Source organism: Acipenser ruthenus, chromosome 15 (genome assembly GCF_902713425.1).
Source record: "Acipenser ruthenus chromosome 15, fAciRut3.2 maternal haplotype, whole genome shotgun sequence".
NCBI classification, from domain to species: Eukaryota; Metazoa; Chordata; class Actinopteri; order Acipenseriformes; family Acipenseridae; genus Acipenser; species Acipenser ruthenus.
Window position 1 is genome coordinate 20,217,982 of NC_081203.1, and position 24,722 is coordinate 20,242,703.

At 38.6% G+C, this 24,722-nt stretch overlaps 1 protein-coding gene across 1 annotated transcript in view; it reads left to right on the top strand.

Moving 5' to 3' along the window:
- The window catches only part of LOC117422719 (fibrous sheath-interacting protein 1-like), a 153,005-nt gene that overhangs the window by 92,952 nt on the left and 35,331 nt on the right, over positions 1-24,722 (top strand). Inside the window, exon 11 of the mRNA XM_058987374.1 lies at positions 8,334-8,477. Within this exon, the coding sequence (XP_058843357.1) occupies positions 8,334-8,477 (144 nt within the window). The remainder of the gene's footprint in view (positions 1-8,333; positions 8,478-24,722) is intronic.

A 24,722-nucleotide genomic window follows, 5' to 3' on the forward strand; every position in this document is an offset into this window, starting at 1 on the left:
AGGATCCCAGGGTGTCATTTCTTTGCTTCTGACACCATGTCGTGTGTGTAGTGTTGCTTAACATGTTCAATAAAGGACTAAAAATGAAATGAAATACTATTTTTATTTGTCGTTTATCATTAACACACCTTCAGGCAGCCATGTTCTTTTAGTCTGCTCTGCACTCTCCCTGTCTGGACTGTCTACCAATGACCACACTGTTAGCATTATGTACACACAAATAACCACTTATTCAATTTAATTTCATTACAGTCATCTTCAAAACATCTAAAGTGAACTATTGTTTATGATTAGCACTATAACTTTCTCCAAAGGCAATATTTTGCAGTTGAGCTTGAGTTTTCCTGACTTATTTGTAACTTGACTGGTGAAGTCCATTGACATGACTCCACAGCATAGATTCACTTCCTCTGCAATTCCTCTTCCTCTGTATTAGAACCGCAGTATGAAGCAAGGGGAAGTAGGCCTGATGTTTAAAGTGACGGCAGTACATTGTGTACATTGTGTACATTAGATTAACATGATTACAATTAGGAACAAATCTGTGGAAGACCAGGCTGCTGATGATTTCATGTTGTCTACCCGACTTCATCAATTTGATTCAATTGACAAACGCCTTCGGCTTCAAAGCCTTGTTTAATTTTCTGAAACTAGGATGTTTCTTGGCACAGCATTGCAGAATGTCTGTCTGCTATATAATACATTGCAGCATAACAGGGTCTCCAAACTTTTCTCCGAATATGGTTTTGTCAACAGTCACAATTCTAATCTATGTATTTTGTTTTAATTCTAATTCAGATCAAGACGTAGCGTGATGGAGAAATCGATTTATAGATTATTGGTCATCATGGCTTTTATTTCGCAAGCCTGAATTAAACATCCATTGATCGATCAATTACCCTGATGCTTTAGAATAATAATGTTCTCAATGCAGTTGGTTACTGATTGCACCTCCAGGGTAGTAAACTGTAGTTTATTTTTTTGTTTTTTTTTTATGAAAATGTGGGTCTCTTGAACAGTCAGGGACAATGGCACTGTATTCTGACAATAGCAGTGGTGTTTGTTTTGTGATGTGTAACTAATGTCCACTGGGGACTAAGTTTGAGCTTGTTTCACTTGTGACCTGTACACCTGGATTCAAAACTCAGAAAGAGATAAATGGCTAGTGAACTAGCCTGCTATACCAAGCCAGGAACATGTATGTTTGTTTGCATAACATCCAGCTCTACATGGACTATAAGCATGCCAATACATTAAGCCATTGCATCCAGTTACAACAACAAAACTAACCAAAAGGGCCACATTTGGAATAGAGAAGCCGTGCCCTTTCGCTGCTGTGAAACCAATTATGTATGTTGACCACAGCTAGTTAGAGGAAAACTCTAATGTAAGAGTTTCTGTGGTGATTCCAGGATTATTTATGGACATCTCCTACCATAACCCATTGGTCACATACATATTCTGTACTTAGCAATTATCACACAGATGGGATAGATTAGAACGTATTGTTAGAAGTTTTTTGGAGGGCTGTAACATCATACAGCAGACAGTTTTGCCTGTGGTTGGTAAGGGTGGAACAGTTTACAGATGCCAATTAAGTTAGCCCAGTTGCGTTTGTGTATGAGTTGCTTTTTATAACTTCACCCTAATTTGTTTTGACATCATATTTATTAAAGCATACTTCTGCACAGAGGCTGGTTTGGAGCTGTCTCTTTTAAAACATTGAATTAAGCCAAATGAAACCGAGACATTGCATTTGTATTGTTTACAACTGAAGAAGATTGATACAATGTTTAACAGGATTTGTAGATTCAGAGTTCTCCTTTAGAGCATCACTGTACCTTGTATTCCAGGTTAAACTTGCTGTCACCTGATAATAGAAGGAACTTTCACTGGAATCAGATTCTTTTTAAAGGGGTGTTTAACAAACGCCTGTTTTATTTGAGTGATCTATTCCAGGAGTTTACTTGTGATTACAGCTTACGAAATGTTTGTGAAACCAAATATTTTAAAATACCGATGGTAAAAAGTGCTACTGGAAGGAAATCTTTTGCTTTTGCTGCAGTTTCAGATTGGAATGTATCGCTGATGGTACTTAGATCAGAGACTTCTTATCGTCAATTTGAAAATGTGTTGTTCCACTATCTGAAGAAACCCTGTGTATGATGTGTAGAGTTTTAAAGAGTATTCCGTGTTTGTATGTGATTGTGACCTGCTGTTGGATGCCGTTATAGCTAATACAAGCTAATCATAGCTCATATGGCCTTTTTCCAATAAAAACATGAAATAAATAAATAAAACAGTGTTTGCTGCTAACAAGAATCATTGACTGTGCGGATCTCAAATGCACAGTTCTGAAATAAACACATGATGCAACTACAGTCAATTCTCATTGACATGAATTTCAAGGGACCAGCAAAATTAAAGTGTATTATCAGGAGTCTAAGCCAAATGCATGCTGTCAATTTCTATTGAAGTGGGTTTTTTTTACATTTTTTAAATTTAGTAGTCACCAAGTGATTTTACCCTGTTTTTCTCTCAATTTGAAATAGCCAGTTGTATTTTAGGCTCAGCTCACCGCTACGACCCCCGTGCTGACTTGGGAGCGGCGAAGACGAACACACGCTTTCCTCTGGGAACTCCCGTTGAAATCTGCAGCAACATCTTTCTTTTTCTTGTACACTGGAGCATCATCCACCAATTTCAAAACCTCCACTTTTGTCTGCCAGGATAATGCAAGTTTTTGCATAATGTGTGAGCACTATGGGAACTCGAACTGCACAATGGGATCAGTAGTCCCAAAACAACATTTTAATTAAAAGTAGATGCTGGCATTTGGGCTACTAGCCATAAGGTTTAATCAATCATATGTGACCTAATATTGAGTTTTGAGTCTGGCAAGGGGCTGCTTCACTGGAGTCAGCCAGGAGGCAGAGGAGCATTGTAACATCCCTGGCCTGTGTTAATAAGATCACTGTGTGTCATTTATTAACTTTGAACTAATATGAAAGAGATGTGTTTTTCTTTAATACGCAATGGTGATATATTGTGACAGTGATTCTTCTTTCAGAGAAGCTGGTTTTTATTAAGATGATAACAATACACGTTTCAATCAGAGTTGTGCAACATAAACCTCAAAATGAGATAGAGAGCTGTGAGAGGTCACTCACGGTTTCTCACCTTTCTTAAGCACTAAAAGAAAAGTACTAGCAGTGTTTAAACCTGTGATCTTCTGGACCAGTGCACAAATACTACCAGCGGAACTGTGGATTCCCATAAGATATATTTATTTCAAACCCTGGAGCCTGGACTGTAATTATGGTCAGATAAGTGCTACTACAAATTAAAAAAATCGAGCATTTGCCTAAACTCCATAGGGAAAGACAAAAATAGTTCTCTGCTAAATGACATGAAATGATGTCATCGCAGGATATTCCCTGGCCTGGAAAGACACTTGAAAACCTTTAAACCCGGTCACTCAGTGTAAGTAAGCTGAGAAGTATGCACAAAATGCATATAAGAAATCTTCAATTATCAGCAAGCCACCACTGAAAATGACATCTCGTGTTAATGTATAATTTGTTGTGAGGTTGGATGTTTACAGCGAGGAGTACTGGGTTCTTTAGTTTTTTAATGAACCCAGATTTGTGTTGCTAAAACAGATTTTTTGGTAACAAACCTATAGTTAGTGGGATTAGGGGGATAGTAATAGTAGATTCTGCTCTGTGTTTTGCTAAGTTATTTCAGCATGTTTTTTAGATGGGATTTGTCCACGAGGAGATCCATTACATATTGACGTAGGCACTTCTTTTTAAATATATCATCATGAAGCAGGAAACCCTTCCTAAACCAAGTTTAAAATACAGGGTGTAGTTGGGTTGTCTGTTCAGTGTGCTTGCATGCACAGTGGAAAATGTTTTTATCTGATTGTCCCTGGTAGCTTTATCTGTTTTCATACTCCTACTGAGCATGCTTAATGTTAGGAATGCTCATTAAGCTGTCCCACTTCATATTTTCATTGTTATGTAAAATGACCTTTGACCTAAACCATATTTTGGCCATGTGACCTTTTGGTTTCCAAAAGACCTTACTCTTTGAGATATTGGTTTGATACCTGCTACACATCTCTAATTCAAATGTGGGTGTCGTTCAAGAAATAATGTCTGCTAAGAAATAAATAATGTAATGTTAAAGAAAAAAAAAAAATCATTTTCTGGCATGCTATGAGTCTGTCAGTCAAGTTCCAGTGCAGGTGTTGTCAGTTCACTGCCACGTACTGTAGATTTAGCTGTATCAATGATTTTTCTTTTTATTGAATTGATTCAATCAGATTTTGTAGGTTGAATGATTGTCAGCAATAAAGCAATACTGGGTGTGCAGGATTAGTTTATCCCTAAGGTTAAAATGTCCAGACTACTGTAATAAGAAGTCACTGCAGTGGTTTTACAGGTCTATCAAGCTCATTGTTAGGAAAAAGAGGGAGCTGTCCTGTGTGCAAAAAGGATGGCAGTGTAGCAAAACTAAAAGACTGTATGTAAATGCTTGAATAAATAGCAAATAGAGGATACTGAACTGGGACAGGCCCTCTACTAACAAGACTAGTACAATCAGGGGTTAATTCATTTAAGAAAAAGCTACCAGACATTTTAATTAAGGAAGGGGGATAGCATTTTTGTTTCTATACCTAATATACTGACCTGGATTTACAATAGCTCCCATATATACTTCAAGTTTTCATCTGCTTGGGGATCGGGGTATCGTGCCTTATTGTTTGAACAATACTAGTGGTGGGCTGATGAATCTGGAGAACAGGAACCACAACACTGCTGCTCTTAAGAATGATCATGTTTTGACATTGTGCCATTTTGGGTGTAAAAAACACTTAGTCGTCGCATTTTAAAATATTTTGTTGTAGTACACTTCTGTCATTTAATGCGTGGAACAGGGGAGCGTTTTTACAAATTTTCATCATTTGAAAACTGTTTAATTGTCGTGTCAGACAAGACAAAAAGGTACCGGATCCGGGTTCCGGTGTGATCTGGCACATATTAACCCCTGAGTGCAGTCCTGTTTAGCGCAGAACTAAGAAGATTAGGGAGACTTAGTCCAAGTCAACAAAGTTAATCCTAGTCACTATTTCAAGTGCAGAGGGTTGAATACTTTTTTTTACACACAGAGTTGTGCCTGTCTACAATGGGCTACCAAGCCATGTTGTTGTTGCTGAATCAGCAGGGGCGTTTGAGAACCAACCAGACGAGCAAGGTCTGCTCTCGGCCTGTAGTTGTTCTGATGTTCTTAATTATTATTATCTTGTTTTCAAAGAGGTGCAGTGCATGTGACTGCTTTGTGTAACAGCCTGCTGATCTCCAATACGTTTTGGATCTCATTCCTTACAACATATTTAGCAACCGCTTTCTGGCAGTCAGCACCCAAAAATCTGGTAGCTTTATTTGGCAATATATTTAGGTCAGGCACAGTTCGTATTTGTAAAGGAATCAAAACATTAGTAGAGATCGTTCAGGAATAGCTTTTTTTTTACGCAGCGTAAATTTGTTTGCATTTCTGAAATTACCACTAGGCATACGCCTGTAATATCTGCTCATTCTGTAACTTTGGGAACTTGAAGTTAGAAAATGGAAAATCTTTTAACACAATCAGTTTCAGAGGGGACAGAAATTAATTACATTTTCAATACACCTTAAATCAGCTTTCTGGAGTCTTTCCAAGAGCAGAGACATATTATTATTTATTTCTTAGCAGACACCCTTATCCAGGACGACTTACAATTGTTACAAGATATCGCATTATCTTTACACACAATTACATTATTTTTTACACATTATTTTTACATACAATTACCCATTTATACAGTTGGGTTTTTTGCTGGAGCAATCTAGGTAAAGTACCTTGCTCAAGGGTACAGCAGCAGTGTCCCCCCACCAGGGATTGAACCCACGACCCTCCAGTCAAGAGTCCAGAGCCCTAACCACTACTCCACACTGCTGCCCCAGCAGATTTAAATTGCAGATTATTGAACAGGTAAGAAAATACATATTATAAACGTAGGTGAAAGTGTTTATTTTGTATTTTATTCATACTTTGTATCAGAGAAGGCAAGAAAACAAGTGCAAATACTGTATATGGAGATTTAAATAAGGTTTGTTTGTTTTATTAATCTGCTGCCGTGTTTTAAATTGCATCCATGAACAGTTTTGGAGTAAATTAGGTGTATTATATTATATTATGGATTTTAAGCACAGCAGATTGTATTTTATATAATCAGAGTTTTTGTTGCTGTACCTCACAGTCAGGTGTTAGCATCATTTTAACTATTCACATGCAGTATAGATATAGGGGACCAATGTTCAACATTGAATCGTCAGATTACACCTTGTTCTCTTTCTGTAATGAAGACCTTATTATCCTTGGTTATCTGTATTTTTAACAGTCATGGTACCGTTTATCCCACTAGACCCTTGCTAATAAAGTGAAGTATACAATAAAAGATAAACCCCTTAAAGAATTACCACAGCAGATTTGCATGGCCATGTTGCTGTGTTCCCATGCTTGCACAGTGCATTTACCATAGTTTACCATGGTTTCCTAAGTTTTTAATATGCTTTACCATACTTCTGTGAGGCTTTCCAATGCTTATGTAGGCTTTCCCATGAGTTTACTGTGCTTTATTACACTTTGCTACGCTGTTTCACCATTGACCCATTTAGTTGCTTGTTGACATGACAAGTTGTAACCTGGGGTCATTTGGAGTGGAATTTGGACACTCAGGGAGAAGTGGAATCTCACATCGTGTCTCTACAGGAACGATTGCTATTTTTTTACATGCATTTCTTCCCGTCACTGGGTTATATCTTAGAATTATACCGGCGGTGGGTATCATTGCTGATCACAACTTCAAGTCTCAGCTGGAAGTGAAGTTTAATCAAGATGCCAGACCTGCATCTGCATCCTCCTGGGAGCTCTGTTAGCGCTCTGCATTGAAGAAAATGAATCTGTTGTGATGAGTTGGAAGTATTACTGAAAAATATTTCTTGTACTTCACTCTCGTGAGCTGTAACCTTTGATTTATTTAAGAATGTTTCTTAGATTTTTAACTGATGGTAGTCATTTTTCAAACGCACCCCTAGCAACTCTTTATTGACAGAAAGAGTTCACCATCAGGTCTAAATATGTTACATCCAGGGGTCATCCGTTTGTCTTTCTATTTTAGGTTGTAAAGTAAATATAGCTACGTCACTAACGTACATCCACTGCCACGGCTGTAAATTCTAAACAGAGCTATCTGTATAAAGAAATAGCTGATCACCATGACACACATCAACGGTATGTACAGAATACTACTGAATAGGAATTTGCAGTGAAATATAGCCCCCAAATCTGATACTATGATACATTTATGTTAAATAATGATAATACAATGTTTCATGACAATTGGGTAAGAGGTTCTCCCTATGAATGCAACTATGTATTGTAACATACTGATGAACGGATGTGCAGGCAGACAGAAACCCCCATATATCTCCAGAATCTGATCATTTCAATAACTTTTGCCAAACAGTGTTCATACCAAGTTTCAAAACAATTGGATAAATGGTTCTTGAACTATATGGAGAGATGTTTAGGATGACATACCTACTGAACATACGACTGCCTCCCATCAAAATCTATTAAACAGTAATAATAGGTCTTGAATTAGTTTTTTGCATTACTCATCCAGAACCAATATGTTTTCTTCCTTTTCAGTTAGTTTTGAAGCTGTTGCTAGAATTCCTGTCATTGGTTGCTGTCTGTCAATGCTTCACTGAATTTCTATATTCAGTAATGTCCATGTCACGTTTTCTCCTTTTAGTGCTTGTGCTGCATTGTGGGTTTTTGGTTTTGAAATTAAGCTGCTGCTATCATGATGTATGAGATTGAGTACTGAATATTACATACAACATATACAGACAGATTATAAAGCTCATATTTCAGACATTTAGAAGATGTGTTGTTGCATTAACTGTTTAATATGGGAAATGTATTGAATTGCTTTATCACATAAAAAAAGCAGAATGGAGTATTTTTACAGGGATCGATACCATGATTCAAATCAGTTTGTTTCTATCACATCAGCATTGCTAAGTTTATTTATCATCTGGTTTTCAATACCAGATAGGAAGACACAAATAAATTATACCAAATGAATAATTCATGTCATTACCTATTTATTATCCCTTGTCATTTGACTGTGTTGCTACTGATGAGTGCTAAAGACTGGTTTATAAGGTTGATAGACTTTACAATGGGTGAATGTGTGTGTTTGTGTTTTTTATCAGGAGTGCTTGGCCAGTTCAGACAATAAGGAGACGCTTCCAGGAGAGAAGGTCCTGCTGGACACGAAGGAGAGTAGAGGGTACGAGACGAGACTGAGAGAGATTGAGCAACAGCTGGGACATCTGGACACAGAACTACAGAGTGCTGTAAGTGCAGACAAAACAAAATCACCCTCATAAGAGTTTATCATAGTAGAAACAGTAAAGCATAATGAAAGCATGTTAAAGCAGATGTAGGCATTATAAAGTCCAGAGAGGTATGGTACAGCATATTAAATAACATGACAAATCATAGTAACATATGATAAATACTTGGGGGTTCCCAGAGTGGTTCGAATCCTGCCTGTGTGAAGTCGGCAGTCTTCGCTGGGGATTCCAGAGGGAACGTCGCATTGGCTCTGGCGCTCCTGTGGGTTAGGGATGGACTGTTTCTCCTCATCGCGCTGCAGCAGACCTTACTGGCAAGGCGCCTGGTGAGCTCAAGCAGGCACCAGCAGGGCTGGCCTTTGTCCTCTTGAGGCCAGTAGCTCACTGACATCCGCTCTCGAGTTCCCGGGTGAAAAAGAGGTAGTTGGCTTGGTCGTGGAATTGGAGGACATCCACTTAACCTTCAGTTCTCCTCAGCTGTGTGATAATTGGACATTCTAAATTGGTGTGAAAATCAGTGGGAAATGATTGGGCACTCTAAATTCATTAAAAGAAAGAATAGGGGTAAAAGAATGGAGAAAACTGCAAAATGACTGTACAAATTTACCCTGTTAAACTTTTAAAACGGACAGGTAGCCTAACATGTACTTTTAGATAGCTTAGAACGAGAGAAAAAAAGAAATAAGCAAACATTCCTGCTCAGTGTATATTTGAATGTAGTCTGGTATCTGAATACCTGTAGACCTGTTGTATGGTGAAACTATTTCCACTGTATTTGTATTGCACTCAGTGATCAATAAGGGTATAGATAATTCAGCCGGACCAGGTAAAACAACAGCATGACTAATGTACAGTTACATTTCTATCAGAACCCAGTATTATCTGTTCAGGTCCCATTGTATTGATCATGCGGAATATACTCAAGCCTGGCCTCCACTCATTCTTATGTAAGAAAGAGAGTGTCTAGCTTTAGAAAAATTGATTTATAATGAAAACCTGTACTGTGAGTTTAACAAAAACTATTCTCAATAAAGATAAATACAGCCTATGTAGCCCCAAAATATATTTCAGCAAGGAGCGCTTTAATGAATCCTGACAGCTCTCACCGAGTCCTGGCAGAAGCCAGCGCGGAGCGTATGAAGTATTAATTTGGTCTGCACCCCTCGGGAAATGACAGAACCTTTCCAAACCTTTTTGGATGTGTCAGCTTGATTATATTAAACATCTGCTCTCAATGATAAAATGACCACCATTGCACTGGGGAGATTCATCTACATTCTTCAGGGATTGGATAAATACTTGGCTGCAGTTATCACTACAGGTCAGGCAGTATGTCATTCGTGTTCACCGGTGCAATGTGACGGCCTTGTCTACCATTTGTACTGTGTACACTCAGTAGACTTGCATCTCTGGGTGAAGATACAGTACCAAAACCCTTGATTTATAACCTAGCCATTTGTAAAACAAGCTATTTATAAATATAAGAAATGCAAATACTAAAAACAGCAGTCTTTAATTAAAATAATATATGCAGTTAATACACTAACGTTAGACAACTACAGGACACCTATTTTGAATTATATTTCCAAAATGGATAAGTCCACTGCATTTATATTATTGGGTTTAACATCTAATCTGAATTTACCAAATCCTAAAGGAAAACTTTTATTAACAAGCCTTTCAAGGTTTACAGTTTTTGGATAACGGTGTGCAGTAACCAGTCACATACTTGTCTCTCCACATAGTTCTGACAACAAGGATAAAGCAATCATTTTCACTAGATTTAGATTTCCAGCCTCTGAAACGGGAAGGCTACTTCAACACAGAACCCTGCCACATAAGGCATTATGGGAAACTATGAAACAATCTATAATTTAAATAATGAAGGCATGTGGTGTAGTATAGTAAAATGCATTTCTTGACAGTAGAGAAGAAAAAAAACACATTTATGTTTTAAGATAAAGTTGGTGGTTTAAGAATATTTTAATGAATCCCATTTCCAGTAGCTTATGAGCTCTTTTGGGCATTAACATACTGTGGCTCTATTGTGAAGTGTGGCAGGACAAAATCCCTGCTTGAGTAAATGGTGTGTGTGGGAATGTAAGGTTGGCAGAGATGGGGTGAATTATGTCCCTGCCAGCAACCACAAGTGTGGCCATTCTCCTATTAGGTAATTGAGTGCTAACTGGAGAATGGTCACCTGTATCATAGGAGGAGAAATCATTTGTGTGGGAGAGTATTAGGTGTATGAAACTGTATTTTGAAGTAGTGAAGGTGAATGCCCAGCCTACATATTTTTGTTTGGTTTAAATCTTTATTTTGGCGCTCGTGCCCTACATGTTTGTCCCTGTTTTCTTCTATTTGTGTCTGTTAAATGTGAGCAATAACGCTGTAACTGCAGCTTCTTGACTTTGAGTCTCTTTCATACCTATACCATCAGGGGACACGCGCTGTCCTGTTACATGAAGGGAAAGGGACACTTCCAGTCATACAATGGTAATGGTGTTAAATTAGCAAGTACCCACTGAGTTGCAGGTAAAGCTGTTACTGTCAGTAGATGTATACTGTTATTATATGGCGCCCTAAAATGTTTCCTTTGCACATGCTTCAGAACAAGGCTGAATATAATATAGCAAAACAGGGAGCACTGTACTCACCCTTCTAAATATATCTGACAGTGAATTTCAATCCCTACTGCATTTAAAAGCTTGGTGCGATTCCGTTCCAAATTCCTTTACCTTGAAGTCCCTTGGAAACCATTCACCACTGCCTCGTTATGTGAACTTCCATGGCATTGCTGCCACAGAAAACTCTCAGCTTCTCAAAGCCCCGGTTGCTAAGTGTCAAACGGTGGAATTTGCCCCAGACAAAAGATGATGGATTTGTTTTCTTCATTCTCTGACATTCATGACTTTAATTCGGTGTGTAGCGAGAAGGCTAGGGCATTAAATTCCTGAATTTTGCCATGTCATTGTTCAAATGGCATTCGCTTACAAGCGCTCACAAAGAAGCCAAAGAAATACCTGCCTCATCACCAGCTACTTATGTGCACATTTTACAATAGATAGCTCTCTTGGAATAGAATGCTTGCTTGAGAGTCTGTGACCCATTTAAGAATGTGACCCATTTTGCTAGGCCTTGTTCCTATTAAGTGTTTGCGTGTGTGTGTGTGTTTTATTTTTTAACAATAACATTACTACAGGCATACACAGCGCTGCGTGTTATTTAAGTAAACAGATTCTGTATTTTTACAGAAGTTTCACAACAATCTAATATAGATTTCAAGACCCATTGTAACTCTCTGCTTCCGGTTTTCTCTTTCGCTCAACAGTTCCTGCAATGATAACGACAAATTACAGCTGGCGAGAGCTGTGTTTTATATTGCATTGTTTTATTCTCTGTTCCTTCAGCACCTTCCTTCAGCTACAGTAGGTATAGTAATGGAATCATTTCACCAAATCTAATGTACTGTAAGTAGTGATGTGCTCACTACACACAGGAAATGCATTTAGGCTTACTGTGTGTGCAAGGTGGAAAGAAATGGAGATTATACACAAAAACAACTGCAATGCAATGGCTAAAATGTACAGGATAATGACTTTTATTTTGTGATTGGTTAATACATGAAAGAGAATGATTGTAGGGAATGCAGGATCCCATTTAAATGACTGATTATTCATTTATAATTACACGAATATCATACTGTAAATCGAGATCGTAGATGCCCATGTAGATTACTTTAAGTTCCAATTTAAATATTTTGAATACACTTCTTAACATAATTTAAAGTAGTGGAGCATAAACAAATACACTAAGTTAATATATTGTGTGCAGTGTGTTATTTATTGTATAAGAGCATACAAAAAAGCAACAATTGGACTGCTTTGAACAAAGATGTGATTTGCCAATGGTACAAAGCCCTTCAGAGCCGTCTGTGTTTGTCAGAAACATGCCATGCAGATGGAAATCTATTTCATTAAGAAAACATAAACAGCTACGATTGCTACGATGCATTACTTTGGGCAAGGAGTATGTCTGAAACCATTAGCAGACAATCTGCCTGTAATTAGCAAGAAGTACTGATAAACAATAAAAGAAAATACAAAACCGTGATGGCCAGTGTGATAAATCAATTGTAACTGTACCACGGCAGGAAGGAAGCTGGGCTTTGACTGTGATGACAGACTGATTTCTCATGGTAAATAAGAAATCAACCTATTTGTAATTAGTTAATGAATTCTCTGTGTTTAGGACTTTAAGGCATTTGTTAGCATATTGGCACGAAAAACATGTAGTGGAATTGTAGGGAAAGCGTGTGTCAGTTTCGTCTCTCCAGAAAAGTAATAACTCAACAAGCCCATCACAACAAAACTGTCTGCAGGGACTAGTGATCAAATTGGTCTCACTCTCTTACCCTTAGTTTCACATTGATAACGCAAAAAGCTAAGACTTCTCGAAATAGTCTACAGCAGCTAGGCTTGGGGCTATTTAAAATCTTAATGATGTGATGAAAAAAAAGACAAGATTTGGAAACCAAATAACATGAATGACACGGGAGAATAATACCTTTTTTTTTATTGGCTCTTTCCATTCTGCTTTCAAAGATCCCTGGTGAATTGAGTACCTCCATTTAAGAAAGCTCAGCTCAGACTGGTACTTGGCTGCAAGATCAATAAAGACAGCCACTGGAAAATTAGTCATTAATATTGTATATGATGTTATCAAAAGAAATGCTTATCTGTTTTTATTACCCAGTTTCTTAAGGTGCTGTGAGAAAGTTTTGTAAAATGCATTTGATACATTAATCCTAAGTAAATGCAATGAATGCTAACAAAAAAATCAAGTGAATTGCATTTGCAGCTTTCCTGCTATAGCAGTCATCTCTAAAAGGTTGTTGTCTGGGTAATCAGTTAGAATAAGAAGTCAAAAGGGAAAGCTGGAGGGGTTTTTGATATTACACAACTGGGTAAGTGTTTACAGGAACAAAGTTATGACCCCATACATCATGGATTGTGAGGAAATGATCACAACATCATTTTATTGGACAGAACGTTGGCACGTGTGGACGTGGTTAGCAGGACACTGCAGGGTTTTATTAAACACAGATAAATACGAATGATGCTGTTTTTCTCCCATGTGTATACATTTGGTCCAACTTGTTTTCTTGTTCCACAGAAGTGGAACAAGAAGTGATGGCCTCTGTACTATATTTAGGTATATTAACAGCTATCTTTGCAGACAATAAAATAAAATAAGATTAAAAAATACATAAATAAATAAACACGTGGCATTACAGCTTTTTGGCCCTGTAGGGGGCAGCACTGATGAATTATTGGGATGTCTTGAATGGGCAGGTTGCATCTAGTAGTCACCAGAGAATATTGTTTTTTTGGGGGTTTTTTTTAGAATGTAATAGACTTTAATACATTCTCACAATTCTCTTGTTGTTCTACTGCTTATATTTTTGTTTTGCAGATTTTAGTTTTCATTTTGGACCATATGTTCACTTCCTGTGTTACAAGCAATAAGATATCTCTTAGCCCACACAGTTCTAGGCTTTCTATAGAAAACAGTGGGTCCTATTCAGAAAACTTTAACAACTGGTTTAAAGACATTTTAAGGACAGTTTTTTGAAGAATATTTATAAAGTTATTGTTCGAGGAAAAAAACAACTGTGTTTTGAAAAATGAGAATGAAGTTCTGTCACGAATGGGGGCGCTGTTGTTCAGCGCACACAGTAAAACAAAACAAAAGCAAAAGAAAGGAAACAAGTCAGGTCAATATGGAGTCAGAGGCGTATAGGGCTGTTGTAGAAAACTCCACCGCAGAGCTTTTACTTCCTGTGTCAGACTTGCATGGTCTACCAGAGTGAGGTCCTTTGGCTAGACTATGAACATTGACCACAACAAGTCATGTGGTATGAGGAAAAAGTAAGTGCAGACATTATTTTGCTTCTGTGCAGCGGTGCTTAAAAAGCTACATATGACTAAAAAAAAGAGATTTTAAAGCCTTGTTGGTTTTACTCTGTAAATTCCTGAACATCTTATCAGTATTAAATACATGTTTTGGTGTCAAGCTGCTAAATCACCCACATATTGAAATGCTGTGCAAATTTTGGAGTACATTTTTCTAAGCCCATTATTGTAATATTGTTTTATCATTAAAATCCTTTGCAGTTCGAGCATTTGTGGCATTGACTACTTTCAGCAGGAGGGCCTTTGAGAAGTGCAATCCCAGCTTCGCCTGAAAGTATAGACTTTGTTCTGGAGATGGGACCACTTTCCTGGACTGAAAGTGGCAGTGAGGATGCAGGACACAACTGTAACACACATGCTTTGAATCTGGCATGCCTATATCTGCAGACTTTATTGAAACCTGTGGGGTTTCCAGGGGGAGACTGGCTGAGCATCAGGGTGGGATTCTTCGCATACCAGCCCCTCTAAACTGGGAGGAAATAAAAACCCATGAAATGCAACTCTCACAAGGTTTTTAATATGATGTTGTTGTTGTCTAACAACAAACGCCATTGAGTCTACATGAAACACAGTCTTGGGTAAGACAGCCAGTTAACTAAAACCTGTGCTCAACCACAGCATCGCGAATGGGGGTGCCGAGAGCTAAAAAATATCATACATGCCTCTCGTTTGGTCTATGTTCTTTTTGTTAAATTGCCTGTGTATTTATTTATTAGAAATAAAACAATTTTTCATCATTTTAAAGAGTTTTGTTTGGTGCATCCACTGCCATGTTTTTTCATTTTTCATTATGGGTGGACCCAAAGCCAGAAGCGTGCCTTCAGCTTGTTTCAGTCAGAAAGAGGAAATGTTTTGGGAGAGTCTGACAGTGCATTCCAAACTATACTGTAGACTAGACTGTCTTATTAAATACAGACACAGTTCCCCGTTATGATAACTGCATTGCTTCTGTGTACCTGCTGGTTTATTTAAAACAGCCCTTCTATATAATACACATAATTGGCTGTTTTTTTCTTCTTTTCTTAGCTGGTCTGCTGTGCAGGCATCTAAAGCAGCATCTCCTTTTAGCTGATGCAACAGTCTTTACTGTTTTACTGTTTGCCTCCCTCAGATAAAACAGATACAATCTAATCAGCATCCTTTTTTTAAATGTTAGTTTATCTTTCGTCCTCCGAAACGTGCTCCTGCCAAGCCGTCATTTTTCGCACTGCAGATCCACAGCAATGCCACCAGACCTATAGTGCCGGAGGACAACACAGATCTGGTGGCTCCGCTGCAGAGCCACAGGCGCCCTATCGGCCACAGGGGTCACTGATGCGCGGTGAGCCGTGGATTCCCCTGCCGACCTAAGCCCTCCCTACCCGGGCAGCACTCAGCCAATTGTGCGCTGCCCCCTAGGAACTCCCGGTCATGGTCAGCTGTGACATAGCCTGGATTCGAACCTGCGATCTCCAGGCTATAGGGCACATCCTGCACTCCGCGCGGAGCACCTTTACTGGATGCGCCACTCAGGAGCCTTTAAATGTTAGTTTAGATGTAGACATTGATAATAAATGTGTTGTTAATGCTATATTAAAGCCTAAAACACCTGTATGTTCTGTTACCATCTTGTACCGCTATTACTTGACTGCTTGTGGCAAAGTGATTTGCAGTGCGCAAGTGTAGAACTGATGTAATGCGTAACAGATGACAGACAAAGTTCACGGTCCAAACCATTCTTTATTGGTTTGGTTTGTAATCCAGGTCGTTGCGACCGTAAATAATAATCCCGAGCAATACACAGCAATGTGTATTGCACTGTTTTAATCTACGGGTTACAGTCCCGAAATAATAAACACAGTATAAACACACACAACACAAACACGATCACAAATCCAGAGTGAGTGCTAACGTGCAAGTGGTGAAATGCAATTTATTATTGCACAGTGTGCAGTGCTGTCCAGGTTGGTGCTGGCCTTAAGCGACAGCTCCCGGTACGTGTTAGCCGTCCAATAAGAACAAACGAGTACAATTAGAAACGACAAAACAAACAAACACTAAACACTCACGGTTACTTTCTTCTCCTTAAGCGGTTCTCTCTCATAACAAAGGAACATATCGCTTAGCCAAGTCCCCTTTTGTACCGTCAGCCACACCCCCTTGGTTAGCAAGTGCAACCGTTTTTCCTCCAATCCACGTTTGCCACATCACTTCCCGTCTGGGCCGATGACTTGGTGTACCGTGGCTCCGCCCCCTTTCTAGATGGCCGACTTCCACCTTTCCCTGGAATGAATTGTCAGACCATCCAGTCCAGGGCACACTGTTCCCTTTACACAGGTCACAGGTCAGGAGGGAGATTTATAACCAAGATTCATTCTTTCTCTGTCACACTGCTTTATCAGTAGTAAATGTTAGGTCAACATGACAACAATGAATAAGTATTTATGAACAGATTTGGAGATACATTTCTGCTTCTCTGTGCAGTTTCTCATGCAAACATTGGACACAGCACCGAAATACCTGTGCCTTATGTTTAGAGTATCAAACTCTATATGTGTGTTTTCTCCAAGACATGAGAAAGCTCTGTTATATTGTGTAGTCATCAATGATAGGTTAATAACTTAAATAACTTGGTCTGCTGTCTTTCTAAGCAGACTTTTATTCTTAATTTAAAACACTGGTATACAGTCACATTACTTTGTAATAAATTGTTAATTAAAATGTAATCAAGTATGAAATTTGCAATTGGCTTCATATGAAGTAAACATCCATTGTTACATTAAATATGAAACCCTACCCTAAATTAGTAGCAGATATGTTTTAAAATAAAATGACATGCGTTTCTGTCAAAAGTGGACATTTGAGACTTTTGTTATAAGTGGAGGTACACAACTTGTAAGGTTTTGTTTGCTGCAATCACTGTACTGAGGGGGTCACTGTAAGAACACACGGACTGACTGAAGGAGCAGAGTCGGCAACAGAGTGCTTCACACACTGGCGTGTGTGTTACTGTTGAGTTTGGAAAGCCCCTTTCTGGCGGCACATTGTTACCACATTAAAAAGAAGAAAAACGCCCAATGAACATTGGAATTTTCATAAATAAGCAAGAAATGTGTTTAGTTGTGTAAAACTACAGAAGCTCCCGTTTAAAAAAAGCTGCAAATTCATTTTAAAAATAAACATACTAAACATACTGGTATTGGTTGCTTTCTAATTAACACGCTCTGTTTCTGTTCTTCAGCTTTGATCACATGTTTTTCTCCACTTGCTATAGGCGGTGAAGCTAGGATTTTTGTACCTTGAAGTCACTGTTATAGAAATTCAAGGATAATGTAAAGCATTGGAGCCCGGAGCTTAGGCAGGGGAAGAGGGTACCTGTGAAATGAGAATAATGTGAGCAAGGAGACGGGCATACTGTTTAAATATTGGCATTATACTGCAGTAACAGTGAAGTAAAAGGTAAATAAAATCAGTATAGTAACACTGGGTTTTAAACCACTAAAAGCTAATACTTAATGGAACAATCACATGGTTTAAATAGTCTTCTCAGTGGATTAAGGATTTTATACCAGCAAGGGAGACTGTTGTTATACTTTATTATATAGTAATGATTTGGTATTTCCTTTTTAAAGTCCTGTTTTTTTTATAGAAAAGTACTGTTTTTTATAGGGATTTGGGATCCCTATGAAGGCAGAGAGATTCCACCTGCTAGATAAAGTACAGTAATTCTGTTCATCTTCATTTCAATTCAGTCTACTATTTTACCTATTCTTGGTTATGGGATAACCACACTTTGTGAACATTTAATGTAAGCAAGCAATTCATAAAAGGAAGTTATACATATAAGGAACTGTTCTTCTTGCCCCAAGATGTCCCTACACAGATTTCTGTTTACTGGAAAATCACATAATCACAGGACATGAAAACTATCTCTCAGCTATTTTTGCAAGCAACACAACACAGCAAGATTACTTACTTGAAACCACAACCTACCAATTTAAGTGAAATGGATTATTTGAATTCTTTGGAGAATTGATATAATCTAGGGAGCTATAAGGCAATCGGCACGCAATGTGGAGAACGTCATGTCACAGTCCTCCTGAATTTATGTAATTGCGTTTCATGAGACTTAAACACTTCCAGGCATTAATATGTACTAAACAGATGACTTTAGAGTGCTTTAGATGAAATGCTAAATACTTTATACATTATTACAGTATTAAATACTTTATTAGAACATAGGGCTGGGCCACCGTTTTCCCTGATCTCAGCCTTGACATGATGTGGCATAGGCTCCTCAACAAATGCGTCATTTAAGTTCATCTCATCGGTGTACAAGTGCAGCATTGTTGGGTGGACTTGCTCCACAGCGATGCTTAAGTAAACTTCTAGAGTAATCAAAGAACCCAGACCACACCAGGGTGATAGACAGGGCCTAATAAAGTGGCCAGGCAGTATATATGTTGATACTGGTCTCTCTAATTTTATATTTCAAGTACTGGAACACATAGTAAGTTCGACCCTAGATATTCAGTATCCTCAAAAACGGTTGTTGGCAAGGGTAGTCTTTTTCAGCCCATGCTTTTGCAATCCAGCAAGACCTATTTTTTGCCAGAGGGTAAAAGTGCAACCAACTGCACAGCCTAAATAACATCAATCATCCATTGACCCAGTCCACCCTTCGTGTTGAACACAAAGCAGCTGGTCTCTCCTTGTTGGAGGCTGTTGAGTTTCAGTAAGGTATGGTTCAAGAGGAATCCCCCAGCTAATCACTAGAGGTATTAATGAAGACAAAATTCATTTGATGTGCTGCAAATGTATCCCTTGCAACACTCGGCCCCACTGGGTTTGGCATGGGGTCCTTGAATGTGTTCCCAGAATATCATTATGTAGAGCACCATGCGCGCAGAGAAGGAGCCCTCTGTTCACACAGCAGCTGAACCGCTTCACTTTTCTTTTAAATCAATTTGAATAGGAGGGAATACAAGGCTCACAGCCCTAAGGTGCCCATGTGGACCTAATCAGCCTGACTTATGCCTGTTTCACACTGCAGTGGCTGCTACCTGGTTACGGGCCGGACAGATCTGGCTGTCTTCGGCTCATTTCACTATGAAATTTACATGGTAATTACTCGTGGCTGATGTTTTAATAGCCAGCCGCTGCCAAAACCAGACGTTTCACAAAGATAACACTGACAGCAATTGTGATCCAGTAAATCTGCAGAGCAAGGCATTCCTGCTTCTTTTAGAAAGCCACAAAATTGACAATTCCGTTTTAGAAAGGCAGGGTGTTTAATAGCCCGGCATTGACAGCAATTATGGCAGCAAAAAAAAAACAACAAAAAAAACAATCCGCTTTAGCAGGAATTAAAAATTAAAAATAAATCCTCACTGGCTTTCGAGGTCTGGAGGCTGACTTCTAGCACACTGGTTCTTACAAAAAGAGGAGTCTGGGAGAAGTTTAATAAGCACAGCTGGCTGTCCACTATGAATATGGCTGGTTTAGTAATGGACCAACACATTAGCTACAGCTCTGTTTTGAATGGACTTGAATTCCTTACCTCTGCTAATTAGTTAAGTCTAATCCTGTTAATTAAAGCATCATTGCAAGGTAGTTATATTAGGAAACCTAGTGCACAAAATAGTTAACATACTGAAAGCCAATTTAATTTTTTCTAAAGAAACTAAAGGGATACCTCCTAAACAAGATTTTTTTTTTTAATATAAAGTAGAACGTTGAAATTGCCTTTTTTTTCTGAGAAATATATCAAGTTCGTCATGCCATGATTGCAAAATAAACAACTTTGGCATGCTTTTGAGGTTTCTATTGCTTGTGTAAAATTTGTCCTGATACATTTGTACAGTAATATTGCGGTGTCCATATTTTTCCGATTCCTATACTATGCGTGTGTGGTGCTTTGCCATGGTTAACATATAAAATCTAATAAACAGTATCAGGTGTGATGAGCCAGGAAAAACAATTCCAGAGACACCAGTAACACTTTACATTAAGTGTCTCTAATTACTATGTATTTAGATAGTAGTTACTTAGTAAGTTAATTACAATGTTATTATGCAAAGTTACAATGTACTTAATGTGCACATTATTTTTTCACGAAATAGCTAAGTACACAATTGTACCAGAAAAGGGTTAGGGATAGGATTATATCTTGCAAAATGATTTACATAATGACATTGCTGTTGCATGTTCCACTGTAATAATGGAACTCCCTGGTTCAAATAATGCCCTGGGCTTTATTGACTCCATTATTAGCAGTGTGGAGTAGTGGTTAGGGCTCTGGACTCTTGACCAGAGGGTTGTGGGTTCAATCCCAGGTGGGGGACACTGCTGCTGTACCCTTGAGCAAGGTACTTTACCTAGATTGCTCCAGTAAAAAAAAAAAAACCTGTATAAATGGGTAATTGTATGTAAAAATAATGTGATATCTTGTAACAATTGTAAGTCACCCTGGATAAGGGCGTCTGCTAAGAAATAAATAAATAACAAATAAAAAAAAAACAACTGCTATGCCATTATCGCTTTCATTTATCCAGTTCACTTGACTGAAAATATCCATATACAGTACAACTGACCCCATGATAACTTCTGTCCAAAATGCTTTAAAAATATATATTCTTTGAAGCTTTAAAGTAATCTGTGGTCGTCCTCCCATACACCCAGTGAAACTGGATCTCAGTGAATTTTCTTATAACAGTAGATGATGTGATACTGCAGTGTCAAACCTGTCCTTTCATGATGCTGCTGAGGCACAGCGACATTTGCAATCCTTGTAAATTTCCAGGCACCTGAGCTGTGTAGCACAGGTCAATCTGCACAATGCAGCCAGACTGGATCCGGTATTGCGTGCTCATACTGTCCCTCATGTTAGTAATCCCATGTGGTCGAGGTAATGGTTTACAATAAGTGGCAGGAAGTCAAAGCAATTTCATATTAAAATATTATTCCATTACATTTTCATCCTTTTCTTTTGTACCAGGTACAAAATAAAGAGATTGCCTCACCTTATATTCACAGCCTGCCTTGGTGCTGTTCTGAATTTTAAACTTAAATTATTCTTGTCCCCAATTTGTTCGTATGGTGTCGACCGTTGGAGTAAATCAGACCTACAGCACAGGAAGGGATAAACAACCAGGAAACAGCAGCAGCTTATCATGTTGTATTTCAAAATCAGCACTGAAGTACATTAATCAAACCAAAAGATCTTTAGCACAAAAAAAAGACAGCAATAATGTTGCAAATGCTAAATCGAGCAGTAAGTTTAAAGTTGTTATCTTTTAGAAAAAGTGGTACGCACTTGGCACTGGAGCAAAATGCTTAGTGAATGTGACTCCTAATCATAAAAGTGAAACTGTAAGAGAAAGACAAGTGCTTGATGTGGTCAGCTGCACAAACCCAGGTTATTTTCAAATAACCACATAACTTAATGCCTAAATGCCCCACTGGTAAATGAGCGGAACACACACTGGTGCTAAACACTATAATTAAAATGCTTTTAAGTAATTTTAACAGTCAGACCTAAAAATAGCGTATTTGAAGGTGTAAACTAAGTACTTTTGTTTATAGCGGGCAGTGTTGTGTGATGCTCTGAAGAGTGTAACAGGCAGTGTTGTGTGATGCTCTGAAGAGTGTAACGGGATATGTTGTGTGATGCTCTGAAGAGTGTGACGGGCAGTGTTGTGTGATGCTCTGAAGAGTGTAACGGGCAGTGTTGTGTGATGCTCTGAAGAGTGTAACAGGCAGTGTTGTGTGATGCTCTGAAGAGTGTAACGGGCTGTGTTGTGTGATGCTCTGAAGAGTGTAACGGGCAGTGTTGTGTGATGCTCTGAAGAGTGTAACGGGCAGTGTTGTGTGATGCTCTGAAGAGTGTAACAGGCATTGTTGTGTGATGCTCTGAAGAGTGTAACAGGCAGTGTTGTGTGATGCTCTGAAGAGTGTAACGGGCTGTGTTGTGTGATGCTCTGAAGAGTGTAACGGGCAGTGTTGTGTGATGCTCTGAAGAGTGTAACAGGCATTGTTGTGTGATGCTCTGAAGAGTGTAACAGGCTGTGTTGTGTGATGCTCTGAAGAGTGTAACGGGCTGTGTTGTGTGATGCTCTGAAGAGTGTAACGGGCTGTGTTGTGTGATGCTCTGAAGAGTGTGACGGGCAGTGTTGTGTGATGCTCTGAAGAGTGTAACGGGCAGTGTTGTGTGATGCTCTGAAGAGTGTAACAGGCAGTGTTGTGTGATGCTCTGAAGAGTGTAACGGGCTGTGTTGTGTGATGCTCTGAAGAGTGTAACGGGCTGTGTTGTGTGATGCATTGCTGTTATGGATTCTGTCCCCTGTCAGTTAGATGAGAATGGGTTAAAAGCTCTAAAACCAGAAATGCAGACAAGCCTGTCTCTTGTATAGTGGTTTAGATGCTCGCTTGCGGTGCGCAGGGTCGCTGGTTTGCACCCAGCCTCCGCCCTGTTACATTTGCCACATATTTATTGTGATTCATTTAAACTATTTATACTTGTTCCTTTTCCTGTACTGAAAGAGGTCACTGAATGAAGTACATGGAGCTAGTAAAATAATCCCAGCTACTAATGGACAAAATGTACAGATTGCTCCTTTAAATATAGTTAAATGCTGCACTTCCTGCAGGTCACTTAAAGGAACACAGCGACACTGAAAACATGCGAGTTACAGAAAAAGCACTGATTGGTCATGTTTTTGAGAAGGACAGTCAGAGTGTGAGGCTTCTGGGAGTCTGAGTTCTATTAAAACTCCTAGAAGTAAGTCCTCTGTAGCCAATCACTGCTTTTCGAATGACTTGCATGTTTTCAATGTCCATGCAGTCTTGAAGAAAATATGCCAGAAGTGTAGCAATGAGATCATTCAAGGAGCGATCATTACATTGTGTTCATTAATAGAAACAAAATAAAATACTTATTTTACAATGGTAACTGTGAAATCTACAACGTGATACGCATCAGGTAAGGTATACTAGAATTATTTTGTCAGCACTATGTAAACAAATAGACCATGAGAAAATATATTCACTGACCAATAGAAAGCATAACCATTTCACTGTTTATAAGAGAGTTTACAATGGATTTATTTGTACTATTGGGACGCAGTTGGCTGCCAGCGTGGCTTTGACGGATGTGAATCTCCTAACAAAGGACAGGCATCTGATAAAGGGGCAGCCTGCTTCACCTTCCTACTGCCTATTCCAGGACATGCTTTAAAACATTTGATATGGCAGCCACTGTCAAACTCTGTTATTTACCAAACGCTCCTTCTTTTTCATTATCATCTTGTTTGAACTCTGAACCAGCATTTGAGTGTCTGTCTTTCTTTCTTTCTTTCATTCTTTTTCTTTCTTTCTTTATTACAATTGTTGGTAAAAACAGATGATAACAACAGGCGCCCCCCAGGCCCCCTCTTCCATTGCCCGTCTTTGACCTGGCTAGGTAGAGGAGGGGTGACGGTGAAACCCTGATCACAGTCATAAGCAACAGATTAAGAAAATGTACTCTTTCAACACCTCAGGCCAGTATAAAACTATAAGACAAACATACAAACGTTTATGGTTGTGTAAATCAGATGAAAGGGAAGCTAGGTTGTGGTATTGGCAGAGAGCCTGTACAATGCATGTTAGTTAAGCCATGAGTTTGCATAAAGATTTAAACCTTGTGGCGAGATTGTGACAAGACTTACCTGTCATTTCTCATAGACAAACACGCGTTTCATAAGTAATGGAACAGAAGTGTATATTTTAAAAGCATCTTGCTTTTAAAGCGATTGTATGGAATCACAGCTTCAGATACATATAAAATAAGGAGAGTTTAACTGGGGTTATACAGTTAAACATTGGGGAGGTGCTACATCAGTTAATATAAAAGAGAATACTAATATAGATATTTATTTTTTTGGCAGTGATCTAGATTGTATATCTCTCTTTTGTGACCACCTAAACGTGGGTATATTTAAGAATTTAATATCCCTCAGCTCAAAGATTGGTATCATTACAAAAACAAAGAATTAAATACTGTACTGCTCTATGGCTGCCAAATGAGTCTTTGAAACATCTTCTAAGTCCCAAATGTAAGAATGCAATATTTAATAAAATCCCTTTTACAGTATTTCTGAACAATAATGCAAGGCATTTATTTTTTATAAACAATAGTAAAGTCTGGTCAGTTTTTCAGTGGCATTGTTAAAAAGCTGCAGTTGCTAACTTTGTTCCCAAAAGAGAGATATAAAATTAGGATCGCTGTACATCTGGGTATGCTGCCAAAAGC